The following is a 17,172-nucleotide window of genomic DNA, read 5'->3' on the forward strand; positions in this document are numbered from 1 at the left end:
TTTCTACACCTGCCGATCTTCAAGGATTTTCAGCTCTACAGACTCTAGAGTTTACATTCAGTGAGCGGCAGTTTTGCAGATGGAGACGCAATGCTGACGAGAGAGGTCTACAGAGAAAGGCCAGGCTGGTTGGATCTGGCAGAAAGGCTACAGTAGCTCAGATAACCACTCTGTACAATTGTGGTGAGCAGACATGCGTCTCAGAAGGCACAACACGCCTAACCTTGAGGCGGATAAGCAACATGGGGGGACAAGGGAATGGTTCTTGGCACAGATTGGGATTCAATCATCGGTAGAATGCCACAGCCCGGTTAAGTAAAGTTGCTGACCGTGTGCATCCCTTCACAATCCCTCGCCTCACGACACTGTACTGTCAGTTTCAGAGCAGGGGTGTACAGAAGCATGTCTCTGCAGAGGCCGGTTTGTTAATGAATAATTTCTGAGTATGACAGAAGTGATATTACCTTGTCGTGCTAATGACAGTTCAGACACACCCTACCTCTGGGTACACAACGCACTGGCTCATAATTCACGTAAACAGCTTTCGGTCTCATTATCGCGCTAATTCTTGGAAATGCTTCTAGAATGCTAACCTTAGAAGCACCGGTGGAATGTTCCAGGACAGTGTCACCAGTGTTGAACAAGAACAGCAAAGGTTAAAGAACTTATCAACAGAGTCAGCTTCAACATTGCAGACTCTCATCCAGCGTTTCCTCTGAAATCAGGGGTATCTACAGAGAGCTTGCCCTTCTTTTCTGCAGTAGTAGTCTCCACAGTTCTGGAAAGGCTTTCCAATAGATGTTGGAATACTGTTGTGAGGACTGTTTGATTGTATTCACCCTCACAAGTGTGAGTGTCAGTAGAGTCAGGTACTGATGATTGTGTATGATTAGTTCCGACACTTCAGCTTATCCCAAAGGTAGGATGGAGCTCCATTGTTTCAGGGAATGCAGTTCCAGCAATGCTGGGTGGCTTTCTACCCCTCTAGCCCACACTTGGCAATACGGTGGTCTTAGGCTTATGTGCTCATGGCTGCTCAAGAGCTTCTAATTTCATTGGTGATGGGCAACAGATCCAGCGAGAGTTAGATTTCTAAAGAAGTATTCCATGTTCTCTCACTCATAACGGTGTTGACAGATATTTCTCTTTATCAATCCTCTGGCCTTTCTTGCCCTTTTTGTTCATGCTTCTCCGGAAACCCTGGCCAGCCATGAAGTAGAGGATGGGATCTATGCAGCTGTTGGCGCTGGCCAGCGGTCTGGTGACCTTGTAGGCGATGCTGGAGCCCTCCAGGAGGCCACAGCTGACATTCAGGTGGCGGAAGAGGTAGTACAGACTCCGGGTCAGGTGGAAAGGCAGGAAGCATAGCATGAAGGTCAGCAGGACAATGATGATCATCTTTACTGATTTCTTTTTGGAGCGCTGAGACGTGGCCCCGCCGATGGTGTTGGACTCCAGCAGCTTCCTCACCATAAGACCGTTACACACCAGCACCACCACGAAGGGGATCATGAAGAACAGGACAGAAATCACTGAGCTGTACACCAAGAAGTGGTTGAAGAGCTCCTCTGTTGTGGTGTCATGGCAAACCAGGTCATTCCCAGCACTTCTGGTTCTGGAGAAGTAGAGCACTGGCGCCTGGACGGAAATACAAAAAACACACACAATGGGTTGGTTGTGAATATTCACAATATGCAAAGGAAACAGTGTAGATATTATAATTCAATGGGTTAAAAGTTCTTATCTCATTAGTGTCTCTGAACAGACCTGGAAGACCAGCACAACCGTCCAAATGGCGACTGAAACCAGCCGAGCCCGCCGTGGACTGACCCAGTGCATGGACCGCACTGGGTGGCACACGCCCAGGAAGCGATGAAGGCTGATGCAGCTGAGGAAGAGGATGCTGCCGTAGAGGTTCGCGTAGAAGAGGAAGCGGATGAGCTTGCAGAAGGACTCGGTGAAGGGCCACGCGTCCTTATCGGCGTAGTAGTAGATGAGGAAAGGCAGGGTGAGGATGTAGAGAGTGTCACACACGGTCAGGTTGATCATGTAGATAGTGTTTGGGCTCCATTGTTTGATCCGGAACAGGATCGCGTACATGGCAGTGATGTTTAGCAACAGGCCGACCACAAACACCACGCCGTACGCAGTGGGGAGCAGGATGTACTTGAAGTCTTCATTAAACTTGCAGCGGTACGGGGCACTGCTGTTGGCAAAAGTGGAGAGGTTTGAGGTAGTCATCCTGGTTCATGGAGATCTGCCGCAGGAGAAGAGAAGACGGGAGATCATGTTGAAGAGTGTAGGAGGCTAATATAGCAAACAAGCAAATTATTCGATTTCATGAAAATGTGATGTTTCTTAGATCACCTAGTTTCTTGTATAAATTGCCGTATAGGCTGTTGTCCACCTACGTTACCCCCCATGCTTGTCAGGGTTAGCCTAACAGATAGCTAACCAGCTACTTTTTCGGTCATAAACAGCATTACATGATTATTGTCTGTTTGCACTAAAAGGTGTCCACATATTACATTCACCCCTTTCAATCTTTTATCATCACATTCATCATTATTAAAGATATTTTGTTTGAGACCATGCTAAATGCTAATAAGCGTCCATTAGCTACATGTTAGCTACATTCGCCTCATAGCTCCAGTGCACAACTACAGAAGCAAATTATAGACATCAAATATGACAGTCAAACTGGTCGCTTTGCTTAACAATGAGAGAATTTGCAAAAAAAAAAAAAAAAGACTGAGGTTTCTGAGGCTACGTCCATTATTAAGCAAAGAAAAGTGACCGATCAGTTTGGAAAAGACATGTCTGTAGAACTTTGCCACAGTGTTAACGGTTGTAGCAGCCAAGTAGCAATAGCTGTGTGAAGCTTTTCTCAGCTGACTGATGAGGCCTGGGTGAGGCCTGCAGACCTACCAGATAACCTGTGTGTAGAACAACAGGATTAACTAGTATTTCGTTATCACAGTACACAGGGGTAGCAAGTGTGAAACCAGCCTGATCTATTACATTCGGGGTATCTAACATCAGAACAGTGCACAGAACAGTATAGTACAGTGTACACTGTACAGCGAAATGTGTCCTCCGCATTTAACCCATCTGTGGTAGTGAACACACACACTTGGGGCAGTGAGTACACACACACCCAGAGCGGTGGGCAGCCAACTCCAGCACCCGGGGAGCAGAGAGGGTAAAGGGCCCAACAGTGGCAGCTTGCCGAGCCCGGGAATTGAACCCACAACCCTGTTATCGATACCCGGCACTCTAACTAGCTAAGCCACCACTGCACCTGGACCAGACTTTGCCACTTCTAGGAATGCCTGTAAGAGCAAATCTGGATCGGGCCCAGTGTAACAAAGGGGAGTTTGCATTCAAAGTAAACAGGTTGTTAAACAGTTCAAACATGTGTGTGATGTAAGGGTGATTTGCTGTCAGTCTCGTGAGATCAGGACTGAATATGATCTTCTGAGTAAGCTCATGAGGTGTACCTGTGAAACACAGGTTCACTGAAGTTACTCACCTGTGTTAAATCAACAGTTTAAGTCTGCCGCCACTGCGCCGTGTACACTGGAATCCTACTTAATTGCCGCAGTGTTAGCTTAAGTCTGTGGTGATTTCACTGAGGAGAAAGACATACACACACCTGAGCACATGGACTCACGGCCAACACGCTGCTATAATAATGGAGAGCAAATAGAGCGTAATTGTCTCAGAATTTATTGCTCTTTTTTAATGCATGCATTTTAACTCCGTAAACTCTAAAGGTTCATGTGCTCTTTACTATGTGAGTCACAAGAATGTACATATTAGCTTTATTAAATTAATTTATTTTTACTACTACAGTATAGTACAGAACAGTACTATAGTACTGTATTCTATTATATTGTACAGCATTATAGTCTATTCTTTACTAAGGGTGTAATAGGGGTGGAAATCACTATGCACCTCACAATACGATTCAGTTACAATTCAGAGAGCTGTGATGCGATTATGAAATTATTATAGATGATAATTTTTTCCATTCATGATTTCATACAGTATTCTGTTCCACTTTATTGTATAGTATTGTTTCTAACTCTGTTCTATAGTATTATATTCTGTTGTTCAGGGTTTCATTCAATTTTGCTGCATTCTGTTCTTTTCCATTCTACATTATTGTATACTTCTATTCCGTTCTATAGTATTCTATTCTATTAAGGTCTACATTATTTTAACCTATGCTGTTCTATAATATTCTGTTCTAATGTATTGCACAGTATTCTATTCTATTCTATTCTATTATGTCATATAGTATGTTTGTCTATTGTTTAGTGCTTTATTCCATTTTACTGCATTCTATTCTTTTCCATTCTACAATATTCTATTCTATTCTACTCTGGTCTATAGTATTTTAATTAATAATAGTATTATATTCTAATGTACTGCGTAGTATTTTATTACATTTATTCTATTATGTCATATAGTATGTTTTCTATAGTGATTCATTCAATTATACTGCGTTCTATTCTTTTCTATTCTACAATTTTGCATTCGGTTCTGTTCTATAGGATTTTATTCTATTCTGTTCTGTTCTATAGTACGTTACTCTATGCTGTCCTACAGTATTCTGTTCTAATGTATTGCACAGTATTCTATTACATTCTATTCTGTTAAGTCATATAGTATTCTATTCTATTGTTTACTGCTTCATTCCATTTTACTGCATTCTATTCTTTTCCATTCTACAGTATTCTATTCTGGTCTACTCTGGTCTATAGTATTTTAATTAATAATAGTATTCTATTCTAATGTACTGTACAGTATTCTATTACGTTCATTCTATTATGTCATATAGTATGCTTTTCTATTGTTCAGTGATTCATTCAATTTTACTGCATTCTATTTTTTTCTATTCTACAATTTTGCATTCTGTTCTGTTCTGTAGTGCTTTACTCTATGCTGTCAGACAGTATTCTGTTCTAATGTATTGCACAGAATTCTATTACATTCTATTCTGTTCTATAGTTTTCTATTTTATTGCTCAGTGCTTCGTTCTGTTTTACTGCAATCTAGTCTTTTCCATTCTACATTATTGTATTCTATTCTTTTCTACAGTATTCTATTCTACTCTATTATACAGCATTTCATTCCATTCTGCAGTGTTGTATTCTGCTCTGTAGTATTCTACTCTGTTCTACTCTGTTCTGTCTCTACGTGTGTGTTTCAGTTGTAATTGTGTGTAATTTGTGTGAGTTCTGCTGTTGTTGTTACTGATTATAAGTGATTAGTGTGTATTTAGTTACAGGACTCATTTGCATACGAACGCTCTGCAGGGATGGTCATCTGCAACCGTTTAGATAGTGGTCAGATCTCACACTAAACATCAAAACAGCATTTCTTTCTGATTTCATATCTGCTAAACATTTTGCTCCAGACATGCCAGACCCTGGAGCAGGACACAACACTTTAACATGAACCAGCTGTTGTTGGCTTCTAACTCTCTCTCTCTCTCTCTCTCTCTCTCTCTCTCTCTCTCTCTCTCTCTCTCTCTCTCTCCCTCTCTCTCTCTCTCTCTTGCTCGCTCTCTGCTACTCATTCATTGACTTTACTTCAGACATTAACATCCTTTGCACATGAACAAAATAAAAGTCAGATGTATTTTTGTTGGGGTTTTTATTACAAGTGAGCATGCCTTCAAAGCTGGAGTTGGATCCATCCTTCTCCATTACTCAGTGACTATGGGGGCTCATGTACAAACTGGTGGGGGGCAAGTGAGTTGTTATGCTGGGCTGTACTGATCTGATCAATTTATTATATACTGAAATTGAGGTGAAATTGTGTCAATGTAATATATTCTAGTCAAATGGACAAAAATGCAGATATTTAAATCAAAGGAATTCAGAGCAGCAGTGATTGCAGCGAACAGCCCATTCACTACAGATAAGAACATAAAAGCAAGCCTTAAAAATGTGACTTTTCAGCTTGATGGTCTAGCAGTAACACCAGGAAGTCAGCATTGCTTTAAACTTGAAGACTCATCATGAAAGCGGTTAAAAGAACAGCAAAATGGCTTTACCATCTCTCTCTCTCTCTTCTTTCATTTTCAAGAGTGTAGAGGAACTGAGCAATGGTATGAAAGGCTTTTGAGACTACATGCTTTCCAGCCTGTTCTCAGTTTCAGTTTGGTTTCATTAACCTCTCAACCCCTTAAACAGCCTAAGGACCACCAGCAGGCCGAACGTGTTCTTATAGACTTCTATTACCAAATAATAGCCCCAACAGTTTGTACAGAAGTCCCTGTAGTTACTGAATAATTCACCTCAGTGTGTAATCAGCCTCGCTGTGTTGAGGGGTCGCATTATGTGCAGGCTTGTTATTGGGTTAATAATCTTGACAAAGTGCTCAGGTTTTTAACCTAACCCCCAGCTGTTGAAGCATCTGCCCAACTGACGACTGCAGGTGTGTTTTGAGTCGACATGGTGAAATTGCTGCGGTCTGTGGAAAGTGATGGAATAACATGAAAAGTCCCCCTTTAGGGCTGGTGTATGTCCATATGGGTAGCAGAATTTACAAATATGTTACACCTACAAAGAAAATGATTTTTGTAATGGGCGATGTTGATGCATTTGAGAAAATTCTGTATCCTTATGTTTCTTACTTAGAAGACAATTATAAGGGCCTGTTGTGTCTATATATGCACAGCAGCATGTGTGGGGGTGGTGTATATGTTTTATGTTTTTCCCACAGCATAATTATCGCTCCTGTGCAATAAAAAAAAACATGAATCATTTTTTTACATTTTTACCTTCTCCTGTGAAGTCACCATTTTGGAGATACATGTTTTTCAGTATATAGCGCCAATATATATAATATATACATGTATATATAGAGTATTTTGGCATATCTATATTACTTGTTTATTATTTATTTTTATATTATTATCTGTCATTTGAAGCAAGTTCAACTTGATAAGTTGTACCATACCTACACCATGCTTCTTATTAAACAGATTAAACCTAGGGCTGGTGTCATTATTCAGTACCTGCTGTAAGTAGTTTTGATCGTGAGGAATAAAAGTAGCTATTTTTAAAGGGTTACACCTCAAATGAGAAGTTTCACTTTCATTTGAACACAATCCAGCCTCAGGAAGCCGGGGTCAGGGCGCAGGGTCAATCGTGCTACAGCACCCCTGAAGCAGAGAGGATTGATTGGCCTTGCACAAGGGCCCAGCAGTGGCAGCTTGGCAGAGGCGGCCAATATAGCGACTACAGAGCTTACGTTCATGAGTTTCAGTAAAACACAAAGAACAGTACTCACCGTACTGACTGAAGCAATCCAGGTGAAAAGCAACCCCAGTGTTTCTCTCTCTCTCTCTCTCTCTCTCTCTCCTGCGCTTTCTCTGTCTGTCTGTCTCTTTCTTTCTGTCTGTCTTTTTCTCTCTCCACCCTGCATACCTGTTCTGCTCCGCCCCAGCCTGCAGCTCTGAACGGTCACCTCTGTGTATGTGTGAGTGTGTATGTCGGTGTGTGCGTGTGTGTGGGTGTCATGTGAAGTAAAACAGGCCTCGGCCCGCTCTTCACCACTGGATTTTCAGCCAACAGAGTCAAAACATCACACACGCACACACACACATACACACACACTTTTGTTTGCATAACTTGTCATGATGTAAGAGTCGATGTAAGATGTTGAGTATTACATTTGCTAGTTCGGCCCCTCTCATCGACATTTGATGATTTGGGAGGAGACTGTAAGAGAGGGGAGAGAGCTCAGAGAACTTCACTGAGGCTTCAGGAGGGTTCAGCATGTGGTAGGAATCCAGTCCCTCTTCTCTGATGAGTGGAGCCAGGACTAAGAGATAACAAAGCTAAAACGGGGGGGAGAAAGGGTGGAGGTGGGATGTGAAGACTTGTCATGGACAAGTGAACAAGGTTAAAGGTGGTGTTTACAGGACATGGGATTGGGAGGAGGGGCTTCAGGCATGTTCATCCTCCTAAACCTTTTGCTACTTCATAACACCACTATGTGTAGCTGCCTGTGTGTCATATATATTCTGCCCGTTGGAGGTATACCGGGCACAACCACCTGGGAGGAGACCCAGGGGAAGGCCAAGGACCTGAAATCAAGTTTTTACTGACAGGTTACAGGTTATTTATTCCGGGCTCCTTGCCTGAAAGCGAGGCCATTTTCATTCACGAGCGGTGAAACATGCCAGACGGTCCCTGTCCAGCAGTTTTGTCTTTCGGACGCAATTCTGACGAGTACTTCCAGTAGACTGGGCTTTCTGCCACTGCTGGTAGACCCGTATACACTTCGATTTCAACAAATTCAGCTACTTCCCTCATGCTATGTCCAAATGCAATCACTCCTTTTTGCCAATCATTAATACTGCTTTACGACCCATTGTCCACACCTCTAACAAGACATTGTCTCTTTACCTTCTCCAAGTAAATGGTCACTCAGCCCGACCTGCTGGAAGACTGCCCACTGAGGTCCCCTCTACCAGCGTCAGACCAGCTGCCACCTACCAGTCCGACTACAGCCCCCCCCACCCATGCCAGACCAGTGGCACACCCTCCTACCACTGCTACCTGCCTAATGACCATGTTAAAACCTAAATGGACTCTTAACTATCTGCCACTATTAATATCAACACTATTAACTATCATTACTCTCATTACTCTGACCACCACTGCCATGACTATGTTTGTTACATTCTACTACACCATGATTATTATATTATGATTATGATCAGAGCAGTTCAACAGTATAGATGGTTTGGTTACTTTAATCGATCATTTATGACTAACCTTTTGAACAGGGACCTGGAGAGATGTACCTATGTGTTATAATAATGGTCTAAGCCTAATGCTAAACCCCTGGAGCCAAAAAGAAATGGTTTTGCCCTTCAGTTTTAAAGTTTTACTTTAAATAATTGTACCTCACTAAAAGTTTCCAGTGGAAGAAAAAGCTGATAAACAAAAGAGACTTCTTTTGTCAGCAAGGGTGCCAATAATTGCTCACGGGTGAATAGGGTTTTGTTATTTCACTAAATCTTAATTATGAATTCAGCAAAGAAACAGTTTCTTGAAGGTCGGATGGAAAACCTTCTCACCTCCTGAATGTTTGCCGGCTTTTTTGCTCTCTATAGAATGATGCCAAATTGTGCTAAAAGTAATTAAAGTATAATAATAATAATTTAAGAGCACAGCGCAGTGGTGGGGTCACATCAGTGTAGAAATAAATTAATAAACTGGAAAAATAAATGTCACCATAAATGTCTACAGGTCCTGAAGTCTCTTCTAGCTGCTGTATTCTAGCACTGAAAAAACACCCAATAAATAAAACTACTTACAGTTCTGCTCAGTTATGCCACTAAATATTATTTTAATATAGACTGTTGTTTACTATTAGTATTCAACATTTAGGTTTACAATCAACATTTTAATGCTGAAGATCTATAATGTATAACATGATTTAATAAGACTTTACTACAACTTCACTAGGCTTAACTAATTTAACAAAAAAATAAACAAAAGGGAAGCTGTAAATAACTGATTTTGGGTCAGTATCAGTCAAACTCTGAATCAGTATTAGAGTTAGAATCAGCATCAGAGTCAAGGTCAGAGTCAGACTCTGAATTAATATTATAGTTAGAATCTGAATCAGAGTCAGACTCGGATTCGGTATCAGTTAGAATCTGAATAGAAATCGAGGACCGAGTCAGACTCTGAATCAGTTTTAGAATTAGAATCAGAATCAGTGTTAAGGTCAGAGTCAGACTCTGAATCAATATAAGAGATAGAGTCAGAATCAGAGTAAATGTTAGAGTCAGAATCAGATTCTGAATCGGTATTACAGAAAGAGTCAGAATCAGAGTAAGAGCGTTTTCAAACTAGAGCTTTTTTTCTGGACCCAGGTCCACCTGCTCAGCAAGTTCAGTACATTTGGTTAAGTGTGAAAGCTGTTTTCAACCCAGATAGTGATCCAGAGCATCAATCTCTGGTCCTCCTGAAATCTGAGAGCTGGGGTTCCCTTCCAGTGGACTCTGGGGTTGCATGATTAGTTTATTTTTTCACATGACTGTTTTAACGTATCGCCTCCACTGTTAAAAACCTGAGTCAGACTCTGAATCGATATTAAAGTTACAATCTGAAAAGTTACAAACTCTGAATTGAGTAAGAATCTGAATTTAATGTTAATGTCTTAATGTTTTAATGAATTTAAAGTTAATGTCAGAGTTAGAGTCAGACTTAGTTAGAGTCAGTTAGAATCAGAGTCAAGGTCAGTGTCAAAGTCAGACTCTGAATCAGTATTAGAGTAAGAACCAGAATCAGAGTCAGACTTTGAAACGGTATTGAAGTTAGAATCCGAATCAGAGTCAAGGGCAGAATCAGAGTTAGACTTTGAATAAGTATTAGAGTTAGAATCACAATCAGAACCAGAGTAAAGGCCAGAGTCAGACTCTGACTCGGTATAAGTTTGTTTGCAGGTGTTCCTATCAGTGAAATCCCGCAACTGCAGAAAAGTGCTGCTCTTCACCACTTGAGTGTTTGTATACAAGGAAAATATAGGAAATCAATAAACTAGCTAGGCCTTTACTATTTTAGCTAGGCCTTACTATTTTACAAAAATGCATGCAGAAAAGGGACGCGCAATTGATCCACAGTGTGAGGCAAACCAGAGATAATGAGCACCTCCCTTAAAACGAGCCCAGATTTAGACCTGGGTGCAGACTTGTGTATTCAGGACAAGTGTGAAAAGGCCCTTAAAATCAGAGCATGAGAAAAATATTAAGTAAAAAAGCGAGAAGTAAAAGTCACTATTCCATCTGTATATTTTCTTACTTCTTTTATTTCTATATTTCTATATGTATAAATATATCTATATATTTTATTTTTAATTTAAATTTAACTTAAATGTAACTTTTATTTAATTAATTAAAAAAATTGCACTTTTGCACTTGATTTCATTAAGTTAAGGTTTAGTTTAAGTTTAAATTTAGATCTTTATTGTATAGCTTTGATGTGGGCAGACTGTCTAAAAAGCATTTCACTGCAAGTTGCAAGTACACTACTGTGTATGACTATGTATGTGACAAATAAAATTTGAATTTGAATTTGAATTTAGAGTGAGAATCAGAGGCAGACTCTGAATCAGTATCAGAGTCATAATAAGAAAAAGAAAAAGAGTGAGAATAAGAGTCGGCATCAGAGTCTGTATTAGAGTGAGAACCAGATCACATTCAGGATTTGAGTCTGAATCAAAATCAGAGTCAGAGGCAGAGTCAGGCTTTGAGGGTGGTTACACACACAGAGTGCACAGGAGCCGACAGTGGAGAGTTCACACTTGTTGAGCAATTCAGATCCACATCCATCTTGAGTTCCACCACACACACGCACATACACACACACACACACACACACACACACACACACACACACACACACACACCTCCAAAGAAGTAAACATCCTCATTAACTGGAACAGTAATGTTGTCCCGGACATGAGCCAACCCAGCAGCGGCGAGTTTCTCAAAAGCATCGTAATTAAGTAACTTCATTAACTTCCTCATAACTTAACATTCAGCAAATACCATTTGCAGAATATGCTCTGTGTATAGACATGTGCTTATAGGGATCATATTCATATCATATATATCATATATATATATATATATGTCACACTATATGTCCAGATATTTATGGACACCACTTTTAATGAATGCATTCAGCTACTTTAATTTGCACCTGTTGCTGACACAGATGTACACATGCACACACAGAAGTACTGCCAATAGAATAGGACTCTCTGAAGCAGATAAACATGAACCTATTGGCACCATGCCTAATGCCAGACATGAGCTAGAGGGGTGTAAGGCCCCCCAGCACCCAGCATTGAGCTGTGGAGCAGTGGAACCGTGTTCTCTGGAATAGTGGTGCTCCATCCAGTACTTTTGGGCTGAGTTGGGGAGTTGGGGATAAGGTGGGGTGGTGATCCACCCTCCAATATCCTGACCACAATAACGCTCTTATCATTGAATGCAATCATATCCTCACAGCAATGCTCATTCATCGTTTCTGGTGTTGTATGATAGCTATGAGGAGAGATTTGGAGATTAGTGATGTAAAACCATGACTTTCTGTATGAATGTTATTAGTATTTGTTCTAATATCATTTCTACTGAGGAAATAAACACAGGAGACTAAAATATGTCACACATGTATGTTTAGATATGTTGATATAGGGCTGAAATATATGTCTTATATTTGGAAAAGCCCACTTTCAAATAAGCTATATAATGGCAGCTATATGTTAGTATGTGGCAATTATTAATATATAATTAATTAATATATAATTAATATAATATTATAAATATTTCAATATGAGGATATATGTTGGACATAAGGAAAATCCATTTATTCTAATCTATATTGCCTATATATCACATGTTGGTGTGGGGTGGATCTCAGGGTTGGAAAGGTCCAGCGACTGAGCTGCAGTATTGTAAACAAATGGTCAGGAAGGTCATTGTTCAAAAAAGTGGGACTCAATCACACAAACGAGAGAGAGAGAGAGAGAGAGAGAGAGAGAGAGAGAGAGAGATGGACAGAGTGCAATCGATAAGTCTGCTATTGATTATCGTTCTGCTGAGGCCCTGAGCGTAGATCGATCTTGCTCTCCCGCTCGACTGCGGTTCCTTGTTGCTAGGCTGCTCTACAGACGCTGCGTCATTTTTTCCCTACCCGTTTTCTGAAACGCCCCGCCCTCGTGCGCTGTCATTGGTCAGTACTGATTCACACTCACAAGGCGATTGGACAGGTGAGACGTCGCTCACGTCACCACACTAACCGTAGAATCTGACGGCGGTTAGAAGCAGAAGGGACTGTGAGCACGCGAGGTGAAGGGCCTGGCTCAAGGGCCCAACAGTGGCAAGCTTCGAACCCACAGCCCTGTCATCAATAGCCCGGATATATATATAGTTTTCTAAAAATTATTTTAATATATATTAATACGTTTATTTAACATGTCAAATATGGATGAAAATAGTAAAAAAAAAAAAGAAGAGTAGATTACTTATAAAATACTTATATACAACTTTACGTATATACGGAGATATAAACAAGATAAAAAAAAGATAAAAAAATTACAAAAAGAAGAGCTCTAACCGCTGAGGCACCACTTTCCCACTTCCTATCTCTGATACATTTTAACGTTTTTTTTTTATTTTTATTGATTTTCTTATTTTTCTTATGTTATATTTCTTTATCTAATTAATATAACGGTATATTAGTAAGGTTTTCATTGAATCTGCTCATGTGTTATTACCGTCTTTTTAATTAGTATTCTATTTTCATCCATCTTTGACACGTAAAAAAAAAACAGATTAATATGTTTTTAACTTTGTTTACTTTCATCTTCAAATCTGACTATGAAACACCATAGTCACTTAGGTTAAAACATACATTAAAAATTAATTATTAATTAATTAATTAATTCATTAATTATTAACAACAGGCCTGTTTTGCAAGAACAGCCCAGCATAAGATCGAGAGTGCTGTGCAGGAAAATCTAGGCTCCAGTGTTTATAATGTAACTGATCCAGTAGCAAACAAACTAGCAGGACTCTTAAAGGGGATTTCCACCTGTTTTTTAAACCCTCTACATCATTACACAGGTAAGTTGTAAGCAAAGTCATTCAGAGGGGTTTTGTTGTGAAACGCTCCATCCAGATAAACGTACCCAGTGAAAATCGCTCACAGTGGTGGTGAACGGAGCCAGACGTCAGAAGAGTTGAATGCCTCTAACCTCTCTATAAGTTATGAATGCACTGCCTTTTGCCTGAGGCACTTTTTAAAAACTTTTTGGGGGGGATTTTTGAGAAGATTTTGACCTGAAACTACAGTTTTTACATTAAACTACATTCATGGTGGAAGGATACGTGCAGGGTGCTGTGTCGGAAAATAGTCCCCGGAAATAAAAAGTGTTTATTTTTTTCAGATATGTCTACATTTTATGATCATAAACAAAAATCATATATATTTTAGAAGCCTCGTGCAGAATTCCTGGTGGGTTTGGTTTGTTAGTAATGTCTATGTTTGTGGATAATAATATGTGGAATAGCGCTTTCACGGCTGCTCGGAATACGGGTGGGGAAACGAAGCGGCTCAATTGACGCGTTTCTCCGCAGAGTGGCGCTGTTTCCCACTTTGCGCCTCCGCTCAAAATAACAATAAATAAAAGCGGTCTAAACTCCCTCCATGTGTCGCTATTGTGCCTCGTATTTGCGGGAAACCCCGCAGCCTTTCTCTCTCTCTCTCTCTCTCTCTCTCTCTCTCTCTCTCTCTCTCTCTGTCTCTTTATTTCCCAGCCGCAGTGTTTGCTCTGCTCAGGGGCTTCGCCACAGCGGAGCTGCGTTTTTGTCATGGCCGCCTGAACCGCACTCTGGTCCGGGTCTTCTCATCCTTCTCCCTCCCTGGCCGCCGCCACAGCTGGTTCGTGTTTTGGAGGAGGGCTTTGTTTGGATTTATTTCTTATTTCCACATGCATGTCGATGTTCAAACATGCAGCCTCCGCCGAGAAAGGTAAGAGCCGCTGTTTTCTCCATATTAAAAAACCCTCCTGCTTTCTGTTTCCCTCTCTAAACCAAAAACTTGTTCAACAGAAGTTATGGTGGAGTTGCTTCAGACTGAGGAGCTTTCTGTCGCCCAAATTCCTAATTTCAGCTCCTGTGGTGGCTCTAATCATAGACTGCATGGTAATGATGGTCCGTCGTTACCCTGATGGGTATTCACTGTAAGTGAGGCTCCCCTAGAGCGCTGTGGAGGCATCTAGACTGGCTGGACTGGAGAAGCGCCGAAGCAGCGGCGGTCCAGCTGCTCAGTAAACAGCTTTCACACATTCAACATGAAGTTCAGGCTCCAGAACAGACCATGCCAGGGCTGTTTAGGTCTCTGGGTCTGTGTTTGCTCTAACAGGGCTTTTGCTTTCACTGTGCATTCGGGTCGTTGTCCGTTTAGGGAAGCAGCCAACCAGACCCTGGCTTCGCTATTGTTTGAGCCTGCTCTGTGTATTGCATTACTGTCCATTTGGGTCCACTGGCTAACTGTTGGCTTCACTGGGCTCCGTTATGTATTTTCTGTGCTTTTGCCTTCAGTGTCAGCTGGGCTCACTGTCCACTGGGATTGCTGTCATTTGCTGCCCGTGGGCTCGCTGTCCATCCCCCCCCAGTACTGTAGATGGGGTTGTACCGGGCTTTTGCTTTCACTGGGGTTTGGTCTTTTTCATGTGACTGTCTCTTGGGTTCAGTAACCATTGGTTTTATCCATTGGACATGTTCATCAAGCTATCTGTCAATGGGTTCAGTGTCCATTGGGCTCACTGTGCATTGGACGTGTTCATCAAGCTACCTGTCCATTGGGCTCAATGTGCACTGGACTCACTCTGCATTGGACTTGGTCATCAAGCTGTCTGTCCATTGGGCTTGGTGTCCATTGGGCTCAGTGTGTACTGGGCTTATTCTGCATTGGACCTGTTCATCAAGCTATCTATCATTGGGTTCAGTGTCCATTGGGCTCACTCTGCTTTTGACGTGTTCATCAAGCTGTCTGTGCACTGGGCTCGCTGACCACTGGGCTCACTGTGCACTGGACTTGGACTTGCATTGGACGTGTTCATCAAGCTACCAGTCCATTGGGCTCACTGTCCATTGGACATGTTAAAGATAGCTGTCCATTGGGCTCAGTGTCCATTGGGCTCAATGTGCACTGGACTCACTCTGCATTGGACTTGTTCATCAAGCTATCTGTCCATTGGGCTTGGTGTCCATTGGGCTCAGTGTGTACTGGGCTTATTCTGCATTGGACCTGTTCATCAAGCTATCTATCATTGGGTTCAGTGTCCATTGGGCTCACTGTGCATTGGACGTGTTTTAATCAAGCTATATGTCCATTGGGCTTGGTGTCCGTTGGACATGTTAAAGATAGCTGTCCATTGGGCTCAATGTGCACTTGACTCACTCTGCATTGGACCTGTTCATCAAGCCATCTCTCCACTGGTTTTTCCTCAAGATAGCTGTCCACTGGGCTTGTTGTCTACAGGGCACACTTACCACTGGGCTCTCTGGGCATTAGGATTACTCTGCATTGGACTGTTCATCATGCTCTCTGTCCATTGGGCTCACTGTCTGTTGGAAATGTTAAAGATAGCTGTACACTGTGCTCGATGTCCATTGGGCTCACTCTGCTTTAGACGTGTTCATCAAGCTGTCTGTGCACTGGGCTCGCTGACCACTGGGCTCACTGTGCGCTGGGCCCATTGTGCACTGGGCTCACTGTGCATTAAACTGCTTTATCATGCTATTTGTCCATTTGACATGTTTTTTTGTCAAGATATCTGTCTACTGGGCTTGCTGTCCATTGGAGCTCGCTGTTCATTGGACTTGTTGTTGGTCAAACTATCTGTCCACTGGGCCAGCTGTCTTTTTCGTGCCCTGTCCATTGAACTTGTTGTTCATCAAGCTTGCCCATTGGTTTCACTGTCCATTGGGCTCACTGTGCATTGGACTTGTTCAGTGTCTCCACTGGGCTCATTGTCCAATGGGCTGGCTGTACATTGGACTTGCTCTGCTTTTTCCTTTCCTATGCACTGGGTTCACCGTGCTTTTGACCTGTGGTTGTTTGCTCTGCACCTATTGAAAGGCTTATTGATGTGTTTCAGCCTTCTTCCAGTCCTTCATTACAAAGACGCATTAGCTTGAAAAGAAAAGCCCTGTAAGTAAAAAGAAGACCATTTTAAGTGGAGCCAATCCATCAGCTACCAGCCAAGTGCCTGGCCATGCTGAACAGTTTAACAGGACAGTAAAGGTGTTACAGTGCAGATTAATATCCAGAATGAAGTCAGCCGTCTTCAGAACAGTCACCTGGCATGAACTTGTTGTGGTCCTGCTGAGCATCAGTTTCAGGCAAGATGTCTTCTAACCTTTGAGGAGAATCAGTGGACCAGCTTTAATGAGAAGTGACGGAAAGGCTGTTAGATTTGGCCCATGTAATGAGGATCAGTTTGTTTTTGTGAAATATGTTGACAGGAGGGAAGTATGTCATTGTCTTGCTGACGTTTCCAGGCCAGTGTTCGGCTCAGTTTACCCTCACTGTAGATTAGAGCTGTACACGGTTAATGGGG

At 41.7% G+C, this 17,172-nt stretch overlaps 2 protein-coding genes across 4 annotated transcripts in view; one reads left to right on the top strand and one right to left on the bottom strand.

The window, feature by feature from the left end:
* Positions 1 to 1,119: 1,119 nt before the first annotated feature.
* Positions 1,120 to 7,348, bottom strand: LOC140575306 (P2Y purinoceptor 2-like). The gene is made up of 3 exons (XM_072695567.1): positions 7,309 to 7,348; positions 1,768 to 2,257; positions 1,120 to 1,638 (listed from the first exon to the last, which is right to left on the bottom strand). The coding sequence occupies exons 2-3, from the start codon at positions 2,239 to 2,241 to the stop codon at positions 1,120 to 1,122; spliced, it is 993 nt and encodes a 330-aa protein (XP_072551668.1). The 5' UTR covers positions 2,242 to 2,257; positions 7,309 to 7,348.
* A 7,026-nt stretch (positions 7,349 to 14,374) lies between these two features.
* Positions 14,375 to 17,172, top strand: part of LOC140574985 (F-BAR and double SH3 domains protein 2) — a 119,917-nt gene continuing 117,119 nt past the window's right edge. For all 3 annotated transcript variants that reach the window (XM_072695086.1, XM_072695087.1, XM_072695088.1), the window contains exon 1: positions 14,375 to 14,576. In XM_072695086.1, coding sequence (XP_072551187.1) covers positions 14,556 to 14,576 — 21 coding nt within the window. In that variant the 5' untranslated portion in view covers positions 14,375 to 14,555. The remainder of the gene's footprint in view (positions 14,577 to 17,172) is intronic.

This window comes from Salminus brasiliensis, chromosome 13 (genome assembly GCF_030463535.1).
Source record: "Salminus brasiliensis chromosome 13, fSalBra1.hap2, whole genome shotgun sequence".
NCBI lineage: Eukaryota > Metazoa > Chordata > Actinopteri > Characiformes > Bryconidae > Salminus > Salminus brasiliensis.